The sequence below is a fragment of the Moschus berezovskii genome, chromosome 3, assembly GCF_049115385.1.
Source record: "Moschus berezovskii isolate FMDL1 chromosome 3, NW_MosBer_1.0, whole genome shotgun sequence".
Taxonomy (NCBI): domain Eukaryota; kingdom Metazoa; phylum Chordata; class Mammalia; order Artiodactyla; family Moschidae; genus Moschus; species Moschus berezovskii.
The window spans coordinates 52,167,945-52,190,904 of NC_142462.1; the positions used below are offsets into that span (position 1 = coordinate 52,167,945).

Below are 22,960 nucleotides of genomic sequence, written 5' to 3' on the forward strand. Positions count from 1 at the left end.
AACAACAGAACTGCAAGGTGGAAGTGGCTCCTTTGCAGCCACTACATCTTCTTGTTTCTCATTTGTTGTAATTGTTGTTTTGCTTTTCACTAAAACTAACACATTTTTTTCTGACAAAGAGAAATACCCTTTTAAATACTGACTGATGAATGGCAGGTTAGATCCACCTTCAATGAGACTGACTACCTATCTCACCCAAGCCCCCACTCACAGTTCCACAGCAGTCTTGTAGTTAGATGCAGCTTCGTAGCAAAGTTCTAATCTAAGGCACATCACTGGAAGCCTTGACTGTGAAGTCTTAGGGAAACTTTGGCTTTCCTAATAATCAAAAGTAGACAACCTATTGCCTTCCACCACTGTGATTTTCCCCCTTCTTCTGGGCTGGTAAGTGGATATGAGGTTGAAAGAGGAGAACCCATATTGCAACCATGAGACAATAACCAAGAGGATACTAAGGGTTGTGAAGTGAAAAAATAGAAGAATTCCATTTTTATTAGCATTGTGGAGAAGCAGCCCTAAATGGCCTTCTTCTTTTATGGGGAAAAAACAAGTCCTTGCTTCTTTAAGCCTCACCATCAGTCATGTTTTCCTGTATTGGAAGGTGAAGACAGTATGACCTGCTACCTTACAGAATTACTAGACCCAGAGTGCTGTGCCTAAAATAGCTACTTGGAAGTACAGTGAACTGTTTGCATCCAGTCAGCATCTGAAACTAAGGACTTAAATGCTTTTATGCTCTCTGTAAGTCACCTATATGGAGGCTCATAAAAAGAAAGGTACTGTATTCTTGAGGCCTAAAGATAGTTCAGAACCTTATCCTTTTTCTCTTCTGTTTCCATCAGCACTACATTTTTTTTAATTATTGAAAACTTACTTTTTATGTCTAACCATTAATAATTGTTGACTGTCACGAGCACAAGAAATAGCCTGAGGAAAACTGTGATCCTTTTATTCTAGATCTGTATTACTTTTATAACCTTGAATTGGAGCAGCATAGTCTAATTTCTTAAATGATATATTCATTCACTTGATTAAATATTTTAAAATATTTTGTATGTTTGTAAATCAGAGAATATAATATGAATAAGACATACTCCTAGACATCCAGGAATAATTTCATATGTGTGTACCATTGAGTGCCTTGACTAACAGGCAACAAAACTATATTGAGAAACTGTCTTGTGTTTGAAGTTGTCACTTTCTGTCAACTACTCCTCATGGACTCAAAACTGACATTAATAACGGCCTGAAAATAGCTTGCATCACTACCTGTGGCAAAATTTAAAGAAAGTTATCTGGATATAAATATTCTATATTTTATACACAAAATGCCATTAGAACAGAAAAGGAAGCAAAGATGGGTATGGATGGTACATTTGAAAAGAGAGTACAAAGATTAGGAAAACAGGATTGAGGAAAGGGGTCAGGAAGTTCCTGACCTGGAAAGGAGTTCCTACCTGGTGGCATATAGTTATTCAGTGAAGAAGGATGGAAAGTGAAGGTGAAGGACAGTGAAGTAGGGTATTTAGCATGAAAAACTGAACAGTGGTAACAGTCTGTTCAGGGTGCCATAACAAAATACAATAAATTAGGTGGCTTAAACAACAAAAGTGTATTTCTCATAGTTCTGGAGGGTGGGAAGTCCAAGATCAAGTGTCTGTCCAATTGGGCTCCTGGTGGGAGCTCTCTCTTCTCTGCCTTCTTGCTGTGCACTCAAATGGCAGACAGAGAGCTCTGGTGTCTCTGCCCCATTTTATACAGGCAACTACCCTACTGGGCTAGGATCCCAACTGTATGACCTCATTTAAGCCTAATCATCTCTTCACAGGCCCTGTCTCCAATTACAGTCACATTGGAAGTAAGGGCTTCATCATAGAAATAGGGAGAAGTGGGGACACAAACATTTAGTCCATAAATAAGATCTCAAAAAGTTTCTGTAAGAAATGGAAGGAAGAGACCCAAGGAAGGATACACGGGTACTGTTTGGAGCAACTGAAGTTAAATACCATTCAGGTTCAGAAAACCATGATAGCCCAGGCTTTCTGCACGGAAGCATTTATTGGTGGCTTGTGAGAGAAAGAGTGCCAGGCAGGCTCACTAAGTCAAGGAAATAGATGATGGGGTTCAAAGATGTTGAGGTTGCTGGAATTTATTGGCAAAGTGCTGGAAAAGTGGAAGTTACACAGAAAAGAGGGCTCAAAAAGTCTGCATAGGGATCCTTGCGTCTTTGACTGCATTTTAAACAGTGTGTCTGTGCAGGGGACATGCCTTGAAGCTGAACGAGAAAACCACTCCTGGGGACAAAGCATCTACCAGGAATCTGTAAACAGTAAAACTCTAGTTCATATGCACTGGGAAATTTAAAAATTGAGACAAATCAGAGTAGAGATATGTCACAGAACACTCAGGGCATTCAATAAAGATCCAGGAAGGTCGCTTGATAAGAGTAAGGATAACCTAGCATAAAAATATGTTATTCTAATCTTTCCTCAACAAAGCTTAAGTGTAAGCTGAGAAAAGATGAAGTCTGTCTTCAAGTAAATTAACTAACTGCAAAACCCAAGTTAACGCTTCTTAAAGAAAACAGGCACTCAATAATGTAACTTACTAGACATCCAACATATAATAATTTAAAAATTATAATATCTGTAAAGAAGAAGGAAACATATAACCGAAAGAAACATTTAGACACAACACATAACCAAGAGAAAAATTTAGAACATAAATACATAAGAGAAATTACAGGGATAATAGAACTGGTAATCAAGTTCTTTAAAACAGCTATTCTGAAAATGCTCAAGGATTTCAAAGAAAAATGAAAGAGAAAGTGGAAAAATGTTTTAATGAACCAAATAACTTCTAGAGATGAATGTAACATCTATAGTGAAAAAAATCACTGGAAAGGCTTAATAGCAGATTAGACACTGCTTTTTTTTACCCTAAACAGTTCAGTTCAGTTCAGTCGCTCAGTTGTGTTCGACTCTTTGCAACCCCATGGACTTTAGCCTACCATGCTTCTCCATCCATGGGATTCTCCAGGCAAGAATACTGGAGTGGGTTACCGTTTCCTTCTCCAACCCTAAACAAGCACTGTTTAATTATTTTGAAGTTAGGCAGTCAACAATAAAAAACAAAATTAAAAATCCCTACTATAAAACTGAGGAGCTACCCCACGCCTGAGGCCAGGGCCGGCGGGCGAGAGGAGCTACCCTACGTCCAACAGGCGGTGGCTGCGCGGGCGCAGGAGGGCCGAGAGGAACTACTCCACGTTCAAGGTCAGGAGGGGCGGCCTTGAGGAGATACCCCTCACCCAAGGTAAGGTACAGCGGCTGCACTTTGCTGGAGCGGCTGTGAAGAGATTTTCCACGACCAAGGTAAGAGAAACCCAACTAAGACGGTAGGTATTGCTAGGGGGCACCAGAGGGCAGACAAACTGAAATCATAATCACAGGAAACTAGCCGATCTGATCACATGGACCACAGCCGAATGTGGTCCACTGGAGAAGGGAATGGCAAACCACTTCAGTATACTTGCCTTGAGAACCCCATGAACAGTGACAAAGGGCAAAATTATAGGATAATGAATGAGGAATTCCCCAGGTCGGTAGGTGCCCAGTATGCTACTGGAGCTCAGTGGAGAAATAACTATAGAAGGAATAAAGGGATGGAGCAAAAGCAAAACCAATACCCAGTTGTGGATGTGACCAGTGATAGAAGCAAGGTCCGGTGCTGTAAAGAACAATATTGCATAGGAACCTGGAATGTTAGGTCCATGAATCAAGGCAAATTGGAAGTGGTCAAACAGGAGATGGCAAGAGTGAACGTCGACATTCTAGGAATCAGTGAATTAAAATGGACTGGAATGGGTGAATTTAACTCAGATGACCATTATATCTACTACTGTGGGCAGGATCCCTTAGAAGAAATGGAGTAGCCATCATGGTCAACAAAAGAGTCCGAAATGCAGTACTTGGATGCAATCTTAAAAATGACAGAATGATTTCTGTTCGTTTCCAAGGCAAACCATTCAATATTACAGTAATCCAGGCCTATGCCCCAACCAGTAATGCTGAAGAAGCTGAAGTTAATCGGTTCTATGAAGACCTACAAGACCTTTTAGAACTAACACCCAAAAAAGATGTCCTTTTCATTATAGGGGGACTGGAATGCAAAAGTAGGAAGTCAAGAAACACCTGGAGTAACTGGAAAATTTGGCCTTGGAGCACGGAATGAAGCAGGGCAAAGGCTAATAGAGTTTTGTCAAGAGAATTCACTGGTCATAGCAAACACCCTCTTCCAACAACACAAGAGAAGACTCTACACATGGACATCACCAGATGGTCAACACCGAAATCAGATTGATTATATTCTTTGTAACCAAAGATGGAGAAGCTGTATACAGTTAGCGAAAACAAGACCAGGAGCTGACTGTGGCTCAGATCATGAACTCCTTATTGCAAAGTTCAGACTTAAATTGAAGAAAGTAGGGAAAACCACTAGACCATTCAGATATGACCTCAATCAAATCCCTTATGATTATACAGTGGAAGTGAGAAATAGATTTAAGGGACTAGATCTGATAGATAGAGTGCCTGATGAACTTTGGACGGAGGTTCGTGACATTGTACAGGAGACAGGGACCAAGACCATCCCCATGGAAAAGAAATGCAAAAGAGCGAAATGGCTGTCTGAGGAGGCCTTACAAATAGCTGTGAAAAGAAGAGAGGCAAAAAGCAAAGGAGAAAAGGAAAGATATAAGCATCTGAATGCAGAGTTCCAAAGAATAGCAAGGAGAGATAAGAAAGACTTCCTCAGTGATCAATGCAAAGAAATAGAGGAAAACAACAGAATAGGAAAAACAAGAGACCTCTTCAAGAAAATTAGAGATTCCAAGGGAACATTTCATGCAAAGATGGGCTCGATAAAGGACAGAAATGGTATGGACCTAACAGAAGCAGAAGATATTAAGAAGAGGTGGCAAGAATACACAGAAGAACTGTACAAAAAAGATCTTCACAACCAAGATAGTCACGATAATGTGATCACTGACCTAGAGCCAGACATCTTGGAATGTGAAGTCAAGTGGGCCTTAGAAAGCATCACTACTAACAAAGCTAGTGGAGGTGATGGAATTCCAGTTGAGCTATTTCAAGTCTTGAAAGATGATGCTGTGAAAGTGCTGCACTCAATATGCCAGCAGATTTGGAAAACTCAGCAGTGGCCACAGGACTGGAAGAGGTCAGTCTTCATTCCAATCCCAAAGAAAGGCAATGCCAAAGAATGCTCAAACTACCGGACAATTGCCCTCATCTCACACGCTAGCAAAGTCATGCTCAAAATTCTCCAAGCCAGGCTTCAGCAATATGTAAACCGTGAACTCCCAGATGTTCAAGCAGGTTTTAGAAAAGGCAGAGGCACCAGAGATCAAATTGCCAACATCCGCTGGATCATGGAGAAAGCAAGAGAGTTCCAGAAAAACATCTATTTCTGCTTCATTGACTATGCCAAAGCCTTTGACTGTGTGGATCACAATAAACTGTGGAACATTCTGAAAGAGATGGGAATCCCAGACCACCTGACCTGTCTCTTGAGAAACCTGTATGCAGGTCAGGAAGCAACAGTTAGAACCAGTCATGGAACAACAGACTGGTTCCAAATAGGAAAAGGTGTACATCAAGGTTGTATATTGTCACCTTGCTTATTTAACTTATATGCAGAGTACATCATGAGGAACGCTGGGCTGGAAGAAGCACAGGCTGGAATCAAGATTGCTGGGAGAAATATCAATAACCTCAGATATGCAGATGACACTACCCTTATGGCAGAAAGTGAAGAGGAACTCAAAAGCCTCTTGATGAAAGTGAAAGAGGAGAGTGAAAAGGTTGGTTTGAAGCTCAACATTCAGAAAACAAAGATCATGGCATCTGGTCCCATCACTTCATGGGAAATAGATGGAAAAACAGTGGAAACAGTGTCAGACTTTGTTTTTTTGGGCTCCAAAATCACTGCAGATGCTGATTGCAGCCATGAAATTAAAAGACGCTTGCTCCTTGGAAGGAAAGTTATGACCAACCTTGATAGTATATTAAAAAGCAGAGACATTACTTTGCCAACCAAGGTCCGTCTAGTCAAGGCAATGGTTTTTCCCGTGGTCATGTATGGATGTGAGAGTTGGACTGTGAAGAAGGCTGATCGCCGAAGAATCGATGCTTTTGAACTGTGGTGTTGGAGAAGACTCTTGAGAGTCCCTTATACTGCAAGGAGATCCAACCAGTCCATTCTAAAGGAGATCAATCCTGGATGTTCATTGGAGGGACTGATGCTAAAGCTGAAACTGCAATACTTTGGCCACCTCATGCGACAAGTTGACTCACTGGAAAAGACTCTGATGCTGGGAAAGGTTGGGGGCGGGAGGAGAAGGGGACGACGGAGAATGAGATGGCTGGATGGCATCACCGACTCTGTGGACATGAGTTTGAGTGTACTCCGGGAGTTGGTGATGGACAGGGAGGCCTGGCGTGCTGTGATTCATGGGGTCGTGGAGAGTCGGACACGACTGAGCGACTGAACTGAACTGAACTGAACTGAACTATAAAACTAGCCAAATGTCACTGCTGCTACTGCTGCTAAGTCACTTCAGTCGTGTCTGACTCTGTGTGACCCCATAGATGGCAGCCCACCAGGCTCCTCTGTCCCTGGGATTCTCCAGGCAAGAGTACTGGAGTGGGTTGCCATTTCCTTCTCCAATGCGTGTATGCCCTCTATGGAGTCGCACAGAGTCGGACGCAACTGAAGCAACTTAGCCAAACTAATGATCAACAATTTCCTTGCCTACATTTTGAGGAAGTTATTGTTTATTGAGGCCATCCTCTCTGTCTCTTTCTGAAAAGTTTCTAAATTCAAGATTGACTGGATGCATTTTTCCCCTTTCAAGGTAGCTGAAGAAAAAGGAGGTTAATGAAAGCTAGTAAGAATTTTAAAACATTCTATGTCCATCCTACTTCCAAAATTCAGAAGTATGTCGCAGGCCATCTATTACACGAATCATTGGTGCCTTTTTTGGCTAATTTTATGAGTAATTAAACAGAATTTAATGACTTTTTATAAAACAGTTGCATATTTACTGTGCTGAACTTGAAGACATTACAATAAATACTATTCAAAATGAAGCACAGGAGGGAAAAAAAAGTCTTAAGAAAGGAAAAGGAACTCAGTGAAATGTGGGGAAATATTAAGTTGTTTAATGTATGTATAATTGTAGTCTCAGAAAGATAAAGAAGAATGAAAAATATTTGAAGAAATAATGGCTGAAAACTTTCCAAATTTTCTGAAAAATATAAACATTTATGTCTGAGTTCAGCGAATTCCAAGAAGGACAAACACAAAGAAAACTACAAGGCATGTCAAAATTCACTTGCTAAATACTCAATAAAAAAAAAGAAAAGCCTTCAAAGCAACAAGAAAGGAAAAAGACACATGCATATAAAGAAAAATATTCCACTGACTTCTCATTTAAAACAATGATGCAGAAGATAATGGAATGACATCTTTTAAATGGAATGAATGAAATTTTTAAAAGTTGAGAAAATACAAGCTGAGAAAATGAAGCACCAACAGAAATGTGCTTCAAGAAATGTTAAAGGAGGTTCTTCATGCTGAAGAAAAATGGTTCCAGATGAAAAATCAAATCTAAACTAGAAGAAAGAACGCCACAATCAACCGATTTGTGGAAAAATAGAAAATACTTTTTTTCTGTATCTTTAATTTCTTTAAAAGATCCCTTCCACTTCCCTTTCACGTTCTTCTTTCAACGCAGTTCAGTCCCTAAGCCATTAGACTGGTCCAAGTGAAGGAAGCATCTGTGCCAAGGTGAGGGGCCCAGGGGGGCTCTGTTAGCCCAAAGCAAGGCATCAGGACTTGGAGAGTGTCCACTCAGTGGAGCTGCCTTCCTTGCACAGGGTCCTGGAGACCAAGACAGGTCAGAAGGGTGTTCCCAAGGAGGAATGGCCCACAGTAGAATATCAGAGCCTCAGTGGAAAAAGGAAGACAAATGAGGAAGCATGGCTCACTGTGGGATGTTCGAGCCCAGGAAGAGGACATCTGCTCAGCAGACTGAGACAAGCGGGATGAGAAGGGCACTAGTCCCTGTGGAAGAACACTGCAGGATATCGGAGTCTGCAAGGAACGAGGAGGAAGTCCCTAAGGAGGGACAGCCATTGTGGGATATACGAACCTGGACAAGACAAGGAGGGTGAAGTAAGGAAGTAAAACTCTGTGTAAGATACCTGGAGCAAGGGGGATGTGGAGAGCAGCTATGCTGGGGGAGAAGGTTGACGTGTGGTGACAGGGCCTATTTAGTATAAGGCAGGCACCCCCAAAGAGGGGCAGTCTATGCATGGAGATTCAGAACCTGAGTAGGGTAAGGGGGGCATCTACATAGGAAGGTACTCAGTGCAGGGCGTGTCAGCCCAAACAAAGTTAGGAAGGCAACGGCACAGGGGAAAGGGCAACTGGCATAGAATGTCATAGTCCAAGCATATGAGGAGGGCCTCTGAGTGAGTGGCAAGGGGTGTCAGAGCCTGAGCAGGATGAGGAAGCTATCCACACAGAGGGGACAGTGGCAGCCACACGTGTGACTGCTTACACACAGGGGAGTGATCAGATAAGTAAATAAATGAAGACTAATGAGAGCTGGGATTCTCACTGTTGGAGAAGGACATTGCAGATATAGAGAAGGAGAAGACTAGAATGAGCCCCATGGTGATAACTGAACTGGAAGTATTCCCATGCAGTGCAGGTTTTAAGTGCATAGGGACATGTATACATGGAGGAAATGTGTATATGTGTGTGCCTGCTGACACACTCTCTAGTTCTACCAAGAGTGCATGGGAGAAGCAACACTCCAACGGCAATGAACACAGGTAGTGTTCAAATCTTGATTTCTATGTACAATTCTCCATTCAAAAGGATTCAAAGAGTTCTAGATAAATGACCTATCCAGGATGGAGCAGGGAAAGTACAAGTGGAGACTGGAACATCATGTTGTGCTATAAAATAGGGAAGCGCTCAGAGGATGATAGTTACATGTCAGCGGGACACAGAAGGCAAATTGTTGTTGTTGTTCAGTCACTAAGTCGTGTCCGGGTCTTTGCAGCACCACGGGCTGCAGCACACCAAGCTACTCTGTCCTTCACTATCTCCTTGAGTTTGCTCAAGCTCATGTCCATGATGAGTTGGTGATACCATCCAAACCACTTTATCCTCTGTCATCCCCTTCTCCTCCTGCCTTCAGTCTTTCTAAGCATCAGGGTTTTTCCCAGTGAATCAGCTTTTCACATCACGTGGTCAGAGTATTGGAGCTTCACCTTCAGCATCAGTCCTTCCAATGAATTTTCAGGGTTGATTTAGGATTAACTGGTTCGATCTCCTTGCTGTCCGAGGGACTCTCAAGAGTCTTCTCTAGCTCCACAATTCGAAAGCATCAGTTCTTCAGCGCTCAGCCTTCTTTATGGTCCAGCTCTCACAACCATACATGACTATTGGAAAAACCATAGCTTTGGACCTTTGTTGATAAAAAGATGTCTTTGCTTTCTTAATACGCAGTCTATGTGCGTTATAGCTTTTCTTCCAAGGAGCAAGCATCTTTTAATTTCATGACTGCAGTCACCATTCACAGTGATTTTGCAGTCCAAGAAAATAAAATTCACCACTGTTTCCATTTTATCCCCATCTATTTGCCATTAAAGGATGGGATTAGATGCCATGATCTTAGTTTTTTGAATGTTGAGTTTTAAGCCATCTTTTTCACTCTTCTCTTTGACCATCATCAAGAGGCTCTTTGTTCTTCTTCTGCCATTAGGGTGGTGTCATCTGCATATCTGAGGCTGTTGATTTTTCTCCATGTAATCTTGATTCCAGCTTGTCAGTTATACAGCCTGGCATTTTCCATGACATACTCTGAATATACATTAAATAAGCAGGGTGACAATATACAAGCCTTGACATACTCCTTTCCCAATTTTGAACCAGTCTGTTGTTCCATGTCCAGTTCTTACTGTTGCTTCTTGACCTACATACAGGTTTCTCAGGAGACCAGTAAGATGGTCTGGTATCCCCATCTCTTGAAGAATTTTCCACAGTTTGTTGTGATCCACACAGTCAAAGGCTTTAACGTAGTCAATGAAGCAGAAGTAGATGTTTTTCGAAATTCCCTTGCTGCTTCTGTGATCCAGCAGATGTTGGCAATTTGATCTCCGGTTCCTCTGCCTTTTCTAAATCAAGCTTGTACACCTGGAAGTTCTCAGTTTATGTACTGTTGAAGCCTAGCTTGAAGGATTTTGAGCATTACCTTGCTAGAATATGAAATGAGCACAATTGAATGGTAGTTTGAACATTCTTGGGCTTCCCTTGTGACTCAGCTGTAAAGAATCTGCCTGCAATGCGGGCGACCTGGGTTCAGTCCCTAGGTTGCGAAGATTCCCCTAGAGAAGGTAAAGGCTACTCAACCCAGTATTCTGGCATGGAGAATTCCATGGACTGTATAGTCCATGGGGTCACAAAGAGTCGGACACGGCTGAGCGACTTTCACTTTCACCTTGAGCATTCTTTGGCATTGCCTGTTTTGGGGATTGCAATGAAAACTGATCTTTCCATGCCATTGCTGAGTTTTCCGAATTTGCTGGCATACTGATTGCAGCACTTTAACAGATTCATCTATTAGGATTTGAAATAGCTCAGCTGGAATTGCATTACCTCCATTAGCTTTGTGCCTAGTAGTGCTTCCTAATGTCCACTTGACTTCACACTTCAGGATAACCACCATCATGGTTAGCCAGGTCATTAAGACTTTTTTGTACAGATCTTCTGTGTATTCTTGTCACCTCTTCCTAATCTCTTCTGCTTCTGTTAGGTTACTGCTGTTTCTGTCTTATATTGTGCATATCTTTGCATGAAAAGCTTACCTTGGTGTCTCTTTCTTAAAGAGATCTTTAGCCTTTCCATTCTATTGTTTTCCTCTATTTTTTTGCACTGTTCACTTTAGAAGGCTTTCTTATCTCTCCTTGCTGTTTCTTTGGAACTGTGTATATATCTTTGCCTTTAGCTTCTCTTCTTTTCTCAGCTATTTGCAAGGCCTTCTCAGACAACCATTTTGCCTTCTTGCATTTCTTTTTCTCTGGAATCTTTTTGGTCACCACTTTCTGTTCAATGTTATGAACCTCCGTCCACAGTTCTTTAGGCACTCTATCAGATTTAATCTCTTGAATCTATTTGTTACTTCTACTATATAAGCATAAAGGATTTGATTTAGGTCATACCTGAATGGCCTAGTGATTTTCCCTACTTTCTTCAAGTCTGAATTTTGCAGTAAGGAGCTCAGGATCTGAGCCACAATCATCTCCAGTTCTTGTTTTTGCTGAGTATATAGAGCTTCTCCATCTTCGGCTGCATATAATCAATCTGATTTTGGTATCAACTATCCCGTGGTCATGTATGGATGTGAGAGTTGGACTGTGAAGAAAGCTGATCGCCGAAGAATTGATGCTTTTGAACTGTGGTGCTGGAGAAGACTCTTGAGAGTCCCTTGGACTGCAAGGAGATCCAACCAGTCCATTCTAAAGGAGATCAATCCTGGGTGTTCATTGGAAGGACTGATGCTAAAGCTGAAACTCCAATACTCTGGCCACCTCATGCAACAAGTTGACTCACTGGAAAAGAGTCTGATGCTGAGAGGGATTGGGGGTGGGAGGAGACGGGGACGACAGAGAATGAGATGGCTGGATGGCATCACCGACTCGATGGACATGGGTTTGAGTCAACTCCGGGAGTTGGTGATGGACAGGGAGGCCTGGCGTGCTGTGATTCATGGGGTCGCAAAGAGTCGAACACGACTGAGCGACTGAACTGAACTGATCTGGTGATATCATGTTGTGCTATAAAGTAGGGAAGTGCTCAGAGGATGATAGTTACATGTCAAAGGGACATAGAAGGCAACTTGAAAGGACTCCTACTTCTGAATCTGGAAGAATTTGAGCACCAAAATAAATAGTGATAGTAACAGATTATATCTCATTGAATAAAATAGAAAACCATGAGTCATACGGATATAAATAAACTGAAAGTTTGATGAGGAACGGGAATATTTATATAATTGTAAAGTACCTCCCCACAAAATGCATATCCATTTCAAAGATGGCAGTTGAATAGTGGAGAAGCAGACACCACCTTAAACAAGCAATCACCTGTGAAATCACCAATCCTGGGCAAATCCAAATTCTGTATCATGTAGTGAGAAGAGCACAGCCTAATGTCTGTGGTATTTCTAATAAAAATTCAGAACCTGAATCTATTCTGGAGAAAACAGAACAAGTTAAAACAAGAGGTCTTCTACAATAAAATTGGCCTGATCGTCATGTCAAGGGAATGAAAATTAAAGAAAGGCAGACTCAAGGAGATGAATGACCATGGTAATCAGCTGTTCTTGTGTGATTCTGGATTGCATCCTTTTGCATTATTGGGACAACAGGGGATACCCAAATTAGATCCAAGGATTTTGATGGCTGACTTCAAGAGGATGCCCTTGTTTATAGTGAAAACTCCTGTAATATTTAGGGGTGATAGGTTATCATGTCAGCAACTTACTCTCAAGTCGTTCAGAAAAAAAAGTACATTGTATTGCACTTGCAACCTTCCTGTTTGAGATTGTTAAACATTAAAAATACACATTGGATAAAATATAATTGACTGTTTAAAGGAAAAATAAACTCTAGTGTAGGGTTTATAAATACATAAAAATACAGTACATGGAAATAATAGCATGAAACACAGGAAGGGGAAGATGAAAGCGTACTCTTTCTAGGTTCTTACATTATATGTAAAGTGATAAAAAATATTTTAAGGCATAATCTGAAATGAATTGAAAATTCAGGTGCTTACAATGTAAATAAACATTCAGTTCTGTTCAGTTCAGTCGCTCAGTCGTGTCCGACTCTTTGCGACCCCATGAATCACAGCACGCCAGGCCTCCCTGTCCATCACCAATTCCCGGAGTTCACTCAAACTCATGTCCATCGAGTCAGTGATGCCATCCAGCCATCTCATTCTCTGTCGTCCCCGTCTCCTCCCACCCCCAATCCCTCCCAGCATCAGACTCTTTTCCAGTGAGTCAACTCGTCGCATGAGGTGGCCAAAGTATTGGAGTTTCAGCTTTAGCATCAGTCCTTCCAATGAACACCCAGGATTGATCTCCTTTAGAATGGACTGGTTGGATCCCCTTGCAGTCCAAGGGACACTCAAGAGTCTTCTCCAGTCAACACATAGGAGTTCAAAGAAAAACCAGTTGGAATTATTTCAGAGATCAGTTCAATGAGTTATAAGATATAGATACATGATTCTTGTTTTTATGAACTCACAATCTAAGGAAGAAAGATGAGTGGTATAAATATATTTAACTAACTGAAAGTTGCATTATGACAAGTCCCATTTATATTCCAGAGTGTAGCTATAACATTAAGTTTAAAGGATTAGGGATTAGCGATTAAAAGGTATGTAGTGAAGTATCTAAAATCTGTTGTACCTTAAATGACAACATGTTCTTGAATAAGGAAAGAAAGAAAGACATTTTTTTCATTCTTATTATGGCATTGGGTTTTTTTTTTTCTTTTTGCAGCTTGAGGCAGTTGTAAAATAACTTAATGTAGCTTTTTACAACTGTGTAGTCTATAGTATTTTTTCATTTGGTGAAATTTTAACTGTTAATGTTTTTGGCATTGTGCTTTGTACCATTTATTAAATAAAAAAAAGTAAAAAAAAAATAATTTCTCCATTTTTTTATTATTATAACAATTTACAGCCATCCAAATGGATGACTTCCAAATACTGAGATAGCCCAAAGGTAGTTGTAAAAACAATTTTTTTTTTCAAAATATGGTTTCCATCATTCATACAAGGTTCATAAAACCACTCTTTAAGAAAATATTATCAAAACAACTAGTTAAGACATGAATTCATACGAACCTGTAATACTGCTCTTTTGGGTAACTGTGAAATGTCAAATTCAAGAATCCCACCTACAAGAAAGCCTTCAGACACAAATTGTTCAGGAAAAAGGTGTTCTTCTTTAGAATTTGTTTTGAATTTTAACTTGGAGAATTTTTGTAATTGAAGTTCGTGCTTTAGCATCTGCCATGAAAATAATTTACAGATTGTTGTAAGGACTAAATGAGATGATACATATAAAGCGCAATGCTTGATACAATGATAGTACCAATTAAACATTATTATCATCATTGTCAGTATATAAATTATCATTGTCCAGAGCATATGTAATAGTCTCTGAATCACCAAAGCATTATAGGTCATTTCCACTAGTTGTCATACAATACTGGCATAGGCAGTCACCTTGAAGATGTGGTCCAGCCTTCTCTTGTAGAAATGAGAAAGCTGAAACCCACAGAGTCAAAGTTCTGGTAATGACAGAACTGATACTTGGGGCATGGAAGGGTAAGGGTTACCCTGGAGTTTTAAGAGGTGAGTCAGGGGACTTCTTTTCTGGTCCAATGGTTAGGACTCCACCCTCTTACTATCAAGAGCCCAGGTTTAAGGTACCTGGTTGAGGAACCTAAGATGCTAGAAACTGTGTGGCATGGCCAAAGATGAAAAAAAAAAAAAAATATATATATATATATATATAAATGTTTTTCTTTAAAAAATGTCAGAAGGAAAGAATTTTGAGAATTGCCTAATGTATCATTACAGTAAACCCCCATATTTACTTTCAATACATTCATTTAAAGTGCATAATCAAGAAAAAAACCCTAAAGGGTAAATAAGTGCTGCACCCATACACACACACAGTTTTGCTGTAATATATGTACATATCAGAGCCTAAGGAAGAGCACACGATGGAGAGCTCGCACATAGCTCTCTCCTCCCGGCAGGCACCTGCCATCCTTACTCCACCCTAATGAGCGCAGTAGTACTGTTAGGCCAAGAAATCACACAGCTAAAATAAAACATGTTCTTTAAATACTCAATTAACTATTTAATACATATCTACCCTAGTATTCTTGCCTGAAAATCCCATGGATGGAGGAGCCTGGTAGACTACAGTTCATAGGGTCGCAAAGAGTTGGACACGACTGAGCGACTTCACTTTCACTACTTTCACTTATATTAAGGATAATATTACTATGTCATATATAATATACACTATCATATATATTTATATATATATATCAATTACTACAAAACACTATGTTTAGTATATGGGGATGGTTAAAGACAACAGTGCTGCCTTCTCTCAGGGGCATTCAGTTTAAGGCAATATAAAATGGCAGCCTGGTCACACAGTTACCTTTTCACCAGGAACCATAAAACAGGGTTTAATTTCTTCCTATTTTTCTCTTTCCTATTTATCCCAACTTTATATTTCAGACTATTAGTAAAGCATTACATACTAAATAATGTAACTACAAAATATTCCAGCATGTTTTGTTTCCGTATCTGTTCCTAGTAGTTACTGTGAATATTCTAAAAAATCATTAAATGATAATTTACTATACTGATAGCTAAAGCAAACTAGAGATGTTTTTATTATTATAAGTTTGGAGGAGTTTGCTTGGATCCTCTGTTTTGACTGCTTTAATTTCTAATAGGTGTCCCAGTTAAGAATGATTCAAGTGTAGAAATTTAGTAGTTTTAAAAATAATTTAGTATTAAGATTTTAATTTACTAAACCGGATATTGAAAAGAGTAGATATAAATGTAATCTTATCTAGAAAAGAATAAATTTAGTCTTTATCATTTATTTCTATTATAATCATATCAAACCATTTCTCTTCCACTTTAAACATTTATTTCCACCTAAACACTTGCTTAAACAAAATTCTTAGTGTCTTTATCAATAAATTTAAGTGAAATGTTAAAAAGATTTTTCCTTGATGTTGAACTTCAAATGAAAGAGCAAAATTTATTAGGAAATATTTTGGGTAGGTGAGGAGGCATTTAGATTATTAAATTAAAAGAACAAGGACCCCATTAAAAGTATATAATATTCAAGTCTTTAGTGTTTTATACACATAGCATTATTATCTGAAACAACATCAATGTAACAACAAAGTTCAGTTTCTAAAAAAACTAAGTTTACAGTATGCCATACCAGCTCATCTTCTCTCTTTTTAAACTTATATCTTGCTCTATCCCTCCATTTATTTAGGGTCATTATCATCTTGTAGCAGTGGAACATCTTCTGTATCTGCAGTAGTGCATCTGAAGAAAATGCATGATTACTGTATATAATTACACAGTATTATAATTAATATTCTATCAGGTTTATAATATGAAACAATGCTGCATCTGATAGTTTTTATTTTAATTGCATCTGAAATTGATTACTTTTGACAGCAATATATAGCACTTGTAAACATCACCTTTGCCCTTATAAATTAAGATATTATAGATGTAACAAAATGTTGTTATATAGCATTCCCTTTTTAACAAATCTGTTCTTTATAAAACCAGAACTTCCAGAGTTATTCATAGAAATAGAGTCATGAGATAGTACTTAAATACCCTGTGATTAAATAGATTGCGATATATATATATATATATTTCTATGTTTAAGCAGGGGTCCAAAGTTCAAACACAGGGGCCAGGCCAGGAAGGAGGATGATTAAGGCAGGCCTTGGGGACACCATTCTTCAGTTCAGTCGCTCAGTCGTGTCCGACTCTTTGCGACCCCATGAATCACAGCACGCCAGGCCTCCCTGTCCATCATTCTTAACTATAGCTAACTGCTTCCTCTCAGAAATAGAGACCCACTACCTAGCTTAGTCGGTAAAGAACCTGCCTGCTATGTAGGAGACCTGGGTTTGATTCCTGGGTTGGGAAGATCCCCTGGAGAAGGAAATGGCAATCCACTCCAATATTCTTGCCTGGAAAATCCCATGGACAGAGGAGCCTGGTGGGCTACAGTCCATGGGGTCGCAAGAGTCGGACACCACTTAGCGACTAAACCACCACCACCACCACCCTTATGTTAAAATCATCAGAATCCACTCTGAAGTACCAACAGGAGCCAATCAAGAGGAAAGGATTTACTGATTTGCAGCAGCCATAAACAGATCAATATGTAGTTAGCTGGATGAAATCTCTATTCCTGCTCTGAAGAGCCACTGTCCACTCATTGCAACTATCAAGGGTTTAAGTCAAAGAAAATTATTTTTCTTCAAGTTTCCTCAGAAATTCATTAAATAAAATATAAAGAATAAAGAGCTGTTTATAAAAAATAGTCAATTTTGATATCCACCTGTCCATCTACCTATCTATCCCAACTCTCTATTTTGTAAAATAAAGTTAATAGTAGCTCCCTATTTATATTGAAACTTGTATATATATCACACAAATAGATATAGAATTTTATTTTAAATACGCCTGCTTTCTATTACACTAAAACTCTTTGAGACAAATCTCATTAAATACTTTAAATTAGTGACTTTACAATTCATGACAGTTTTCTAGACATAAAAATAATAAATTCTCTAGTACAAGTTATGTTTAACTGTTAAGTTCGTTGAAACTTTGGATCCATGAAAACAAAAGCCAGTTGTTACTATATAAGGATTTACCTCTAAGTTTTTCTTTTCTATTTTTCACATAAGAGTGCCAGTGATGTAATACATGTTTTTTAAGTCTGAAATTATCATATACTATTGCTGCTCCCATTTTTTCAGCCAGAAGGCCATCTTCATTTACAGTAGGTATTGCTATCTCTCTCCATGTGCTATAAGCAGAAAATACAGGAATATAATATTTTGAAGTTACAGTAATATATTAGTAAATAATATATTTACTAATAATGTATTTACTAATTTACTAATAATGTATTTACTTCACTGAGAGAGTGAAGAAGTAATATACTGGGCCTCCTTTACCTCCTCAAAAACCACAGCTTCAAAGAGGTTGTTAAATTATTTGTATTGTTTTATTTACAGTCAGTCCTTGCATTTTCTTAAGCTTGCATTTCTCTTGTCTACATTTCTAAAGCCCCCAAAGCTCTGAAATTGAAACTTTTTTTTTTCTCCCATAACCTATTTAGAGGCAAAGCTAGACCTGACCTAAACTAATTTTGCATCAAAATTTCTCAGAATCTGACACATAATGGTTCATAGTATTTCTTCATTTCACTTAGCAATATACAAATACGTTTTATTGTAGAAATACTAATGTGTTCAGATATGTTTGGTTCCAATATGCCATCCCAGACACAACTGAAGATGTTATATAATACACAGTGTGTGCAGAGAGTTCCTTTCTAAAAAAATTTTAAGAAAGGGAATCTAGATTTCCAAATATGTCTATCTTCAAGGATTTCAGATAAGGGGATTATAGACCTGTACTTTCAGTTTTGAAGTTCTATTTAAAAAAAGACAAAGTGGTACCTTGAAGAAGCAAAGACTATCTTTTAACTAAGTAAAAGCTGAATAAATATAAAAGAAATATATAATATAAAATGGTAAAAACAAGATTAAATAGATAAAATCAGTACAACTGGCCAAAAGTGAGTTGTTCTTCATATGGAGAATCTCTAGAATAAGAACACAAACAGGAGGGAATAATATATAAAACTCATGTTCTTACTAAAAGTGGGTCTTCAGTAAATGCCCAGTATAAAAAGTACATGCTTTTATCATTAATTCTGGAGTCACCTAAAATGAAGAAAGACATGAAATAACAAGCATTAGAAATAAATGGAATGCACAGGCTACCTCTGGAAGATATACAAGAGAATGAGAGCAGTGATTGCATCTGGGAAGTAGAATTGGGGAGATAGGAACAGACTTCTAGAAGAAGTATAGACCATTTATATATTTTGGAATTTTACTGTGCATGCCTATTTTTTTAAGTTAAAATCACAGCTTAAAATTTCATTATATTGTACTTATTTTAAAGCATTTTAAGGTAAACACTATGGCATTATTATATTGATAGGAGTACAGAGTTTTTGGACCGGGGTTGGCTAGTCACTATTAAGTTGAATGGTTTTGCCTTCTCAAGAGTAGAAAATGAGGGAGGGATAAACTGCGGGACTGGGATTGACATATACACACTGCTGCTGCTGCTGCTGCTAAGTCACTTCAGTCGTGTCCGACTCTGTGCGACCCCATAGATGGCAGCCCACCAGGCTCCCCCGTTCCTGGAATTCTCCAGGCAAGAACACTGGACTGGATTGCCATTTCCTTCTCCAGACATATACACACTACTATATATAAAATAGATGACTGATAAGGACCTACTGTACAACACAGAACACTTACTTAATGCTCTGTAATGGCCTATATGGGGAAAGAGTTTAAAAAGGAGTGGATATGTGTATATATAGCTGATGCACTTTGCTGTACACCTGAAACTAACACAACATTGTAAATCAATTATACTCCAATAAAATTTTTAGAATACAAATAAATAAAATTGGGGATGAAACCAAACTCAAAAAAACAAAGTAGAAAAGGAGATTCTGTGTTTTAAAAAGTAAATAAGAATGCCTCATTTAACAAGCAGGATTAGGAAAACTATGTAAGTTAAAAGTCTAAACTGTGGAATACCCTGAAAGAGACGCAAGCATCACTTCCAGTTACTCACAATAACACACATTAATGTGGGAATAGCTCTCCAAGGATTGCTGAAATTTTTTGTGCCTTCTCTGTGTTCTTAACTATTTATTATAGGTACATGGCTACTGTTAAGTGTGAATGATGGTTTTCTCTTGTTATTGCCACATGTTTACCTGTTTATTTGTTGTTGTTTACTCGCCAAGTCATGGCCAAATCTTTGCAACCACATGGCCCACAGCATGCCAGGCTTCCCTATCCTTCACTATCTCCTGGAATTTGCTCAGATTCATGTCCACTGAGTCAGTGATGCTATCTAACCATCTCATCTTCTGCTGCCCCCTTCTCCTGTTGCCTTCCATCATTCCCAGCATCAGGGTCTTTTCCAGTGAGTCAACTCTTTGTATCAGGTGACTAAAGTTTTGGAGCTTCAGCATCAGTCCTTCCAATGAATATTCATGGTTGATTTCCTTTAGGATTGACTAGTTTGATCTCTTTGCAGTCCAAGGGACTGTTATAATCATAACTATTGAGCGTAGAGATAAGTTTGGTTCAAGTATATACCAACTTCCCAGAATTCAGAATTCTACTTTTCTAAGCCAAGCATTTTTCTCCTTTGCTCATTGCTGTAAGTGCTTTGATAAGTTAATAGATACAGCATGCACATGTTGATCATGAAGTCAATTTTAGGCATATTAAGAAAGGCCTATGTGCCCCCTGATATTCTGCCTTGTGTTCAACGACATTTGAAAATTCTTGCTTTTAATGGGGATTACAAGTAAATTGTCTGTGGTGAGGGGAGAACATAAGTTATTGAAGTCTTTCTTTACTAAATTCTGATCTTCATGGGGGAAAGGAATCCAGAGGAGTCAAATCAGAGTATTGGGGTTGGTGCAGGGGGAGCTGCATGGCATCTGTCTCAGCCCCATGGATTGTGGGTCTGAGCCTTATGGAGGAAGAGACTACAGCAAAATCCAAAAACTTGCACTTATGAGGTGTACAATGCAAAATAAAGAAAGGCATTTCCCCTACTTCTGTACAGCACACACAGCACAGTGCCATCAAATTTCATGTAACTTTAAATTTTGAAAGTTGGAAATCATGTGATATAAAAGTATTCCCTACCAAAATCTTACATTATGCCAGGTTTTGAAATAATGCAGACCCTCAAAATAAAGTTTTATCATGAAGCACTTTATTTCAAAACTGGTGGGAAAATGAATGGAAGGTTTTAAGTTCTTGCTACACCATGGTACTATTTGGGCATGTAAATAAATGTGGCCTTAGTCTTGAAGTACAGGTTTGACTTACTAGACATTTTCAGAAAAGTTATAAAAGTTATCTCTTTTGAACAGTGTGACCACCAGGTATGGTTTGAGTAGAGCAAGGAATCCAGAGAAAGGAGTGCTATTTTGGCATCGTAAGGATTTGTGGTTAAAGAAGCCTGAAGTTCCAACTGAAGTTAGACATCAAAGCTCTCAGGAAGTCAAGAATAGCAGCACTATGACTCCACCTTTAGATGGTTTCACAGGTTTGGGACAGAAACAATCTTGGAATTCTTGAATTCACACAGAACAGCTTTGGGATTCCCAGGAGCAACTGATTGGAATTTTAAGGAAAAACCAACCTCTGTGTTACCCAGATAGGGGCTGGAAGCAGGGAAATTTGGGATATCAATACTGTTAGCAATGAGACGTTGAGCTTTCCTAGTGGCTTGGTAATGCAGGGGGTTTGATCCCTGGGTTGGGAAGATCCCCTGGAGAAGGAAACAGCAACCCACTTCAGTATTCTTGCCTGGTAAATCCCACAGACAGAGGAACCTGGTGGGCTACAGTCCACGCAGTTGCAAAAAGAGTCAGACATGACTTAATGACTAAACAACAACATCAAATCAGCACTCTTACTTGTATCCCAGGTTGCTGAGAGCTGGGGAAATTTTTTTAATTAATTAATTTTATGGGGAAATTTTGAAATAAATGAAAGGATAAGGAAATTCCATTACAAATCATTAATTCTAGCTTACAAACATACCAAATTCATGGCTGTTTAATGTCAGTAGTGACTGGTCCCATTAATTTTAAACTTTGGAAGACACTTACTTTATTTGTGTGTGTGCTCAGTCGCTTCAGTCATATCTGACCCTTTGTAACCCCATGCACTGTAGCCTGACAGTCTCCTCTGTCCATGGGACTATCCAAGCAAGAATACTGGAGTGGGTTGCCATGCCCTCCTCCAGGAGATCTTCCCAAACCAGGGATCGAACCCCTGTCTCTTATGTCTCCTGCATTGACAGGCAGGTTCTTTACCACTAGCAGCACACTAGGCTTCCCTATCCTTCACTATCTCGCAGAGTTTACTCAAATTCATGTCCATTGAATCAGTGATGCTATCCCACCATCTTGCCCTCTTTTGTTTTTGCTTTCAATCTTTCCCAGTATCAGGATCTTTTCCAATGAGTCAGTTCATCACCCCAGATGGCCAAAGTATTGGAGCTTAGTGTCAGTATCAATCCTTCCAATGAACATTCAGGGTTGATTTCCTTTAGGAATGACTGATTTGATCTCCTTGCAGTCCAGGACTCTTCAAGAGTCTTCTCCAGCACCACAGTTCGAAAGCATCAATTCTTCATTGTTCAGCTTTATGGTCCAACTCTCAAATCTGTACATGACAACTGGAAAAACCATAGCTTTGACTAAATGGACTCTTCTCTCTTTCACCCTTATCAACAGGTTCTTTAGTTCTCTTCACTTTCTGTCATTAGAGTGGTATCATCTGCATATCTGGGTTGTTGATATTTCTCCCTGCAATCTTGATTCCAGGCTGGGATTCATCCAGCACAGCATTTCACATGATTGGATGTTTATGTTCTCCAGAATTCATATGCTGAAACCTAATCCCCAATGTAATGGATGGTATTTAGAGGTGGGGCTTTTTGGAGATGATTAGGTCATGAAGATGGAGCTCTCATGAATAAGAAGTGTGTCTTTAGAGAAGAGACCCCAGAGGGTTCAGTCTCCCCTTGCCATGTAAGATTATAACAAGAAGATGGCAGTATATCAGCCAGGAAGCAGGCTCTCAAGACACCAGATCTACCAGCACCTTGTCTATGATATTTTCACTATAGCATCCTGAACAGACTAAGACAGGGTGGAGTGAATTAATTTAAATCCCTCCCAGTTCTAAAATATTTATTTTTCACAGGCTATGAAAGTTAATAGTGAAAACAATAATAGTAAAAAAAAAAAACCGTGCCTTTAATGAAGTGAGCAGGGTCTAACATAGGTATCATGGCATGACATAAGATGTTAGATTTCTCATGATGAGTAGTTTTATTTTTTGACCTCAATATTATT

The 22,960-nt window shown here is 39.1% G+C and overlaps 1 protein-coding gene across 1 annotated transcript in view; it reads right to left on the minus strand.

The window, feature by feature from the left end:
- FBXL13 (F-box and leucine rich repeat protein 13) overlaps positions 1-22,960 on the minus strand; it is a 238,177-nt gene that overhangs the window by 188,442 nt on the left and 26,775 nt on the right. Inside the window, exons 4-7 of the mRNA XM_055420161.2 lie at positions 18,637-18,704; positions 17,625-17,779; positions 16,157-16,266; positions 14,014-14,178 (exon numbers count right to left, since the gene is read on the minus strand). Coding sequence (XP_055276136.2) covers positions 14,014-14,178; positions 16,157-16,266; positions 17,625-17,779; positions 18,637-18,704 — 498 coding nt within the window. The remainder of the gene's footprint in view (positions 1-14,013; positions 14,179-16,156; positions 16,267-17,624; positions 17,780-18,636; positions 18,705-22,960) is intronic.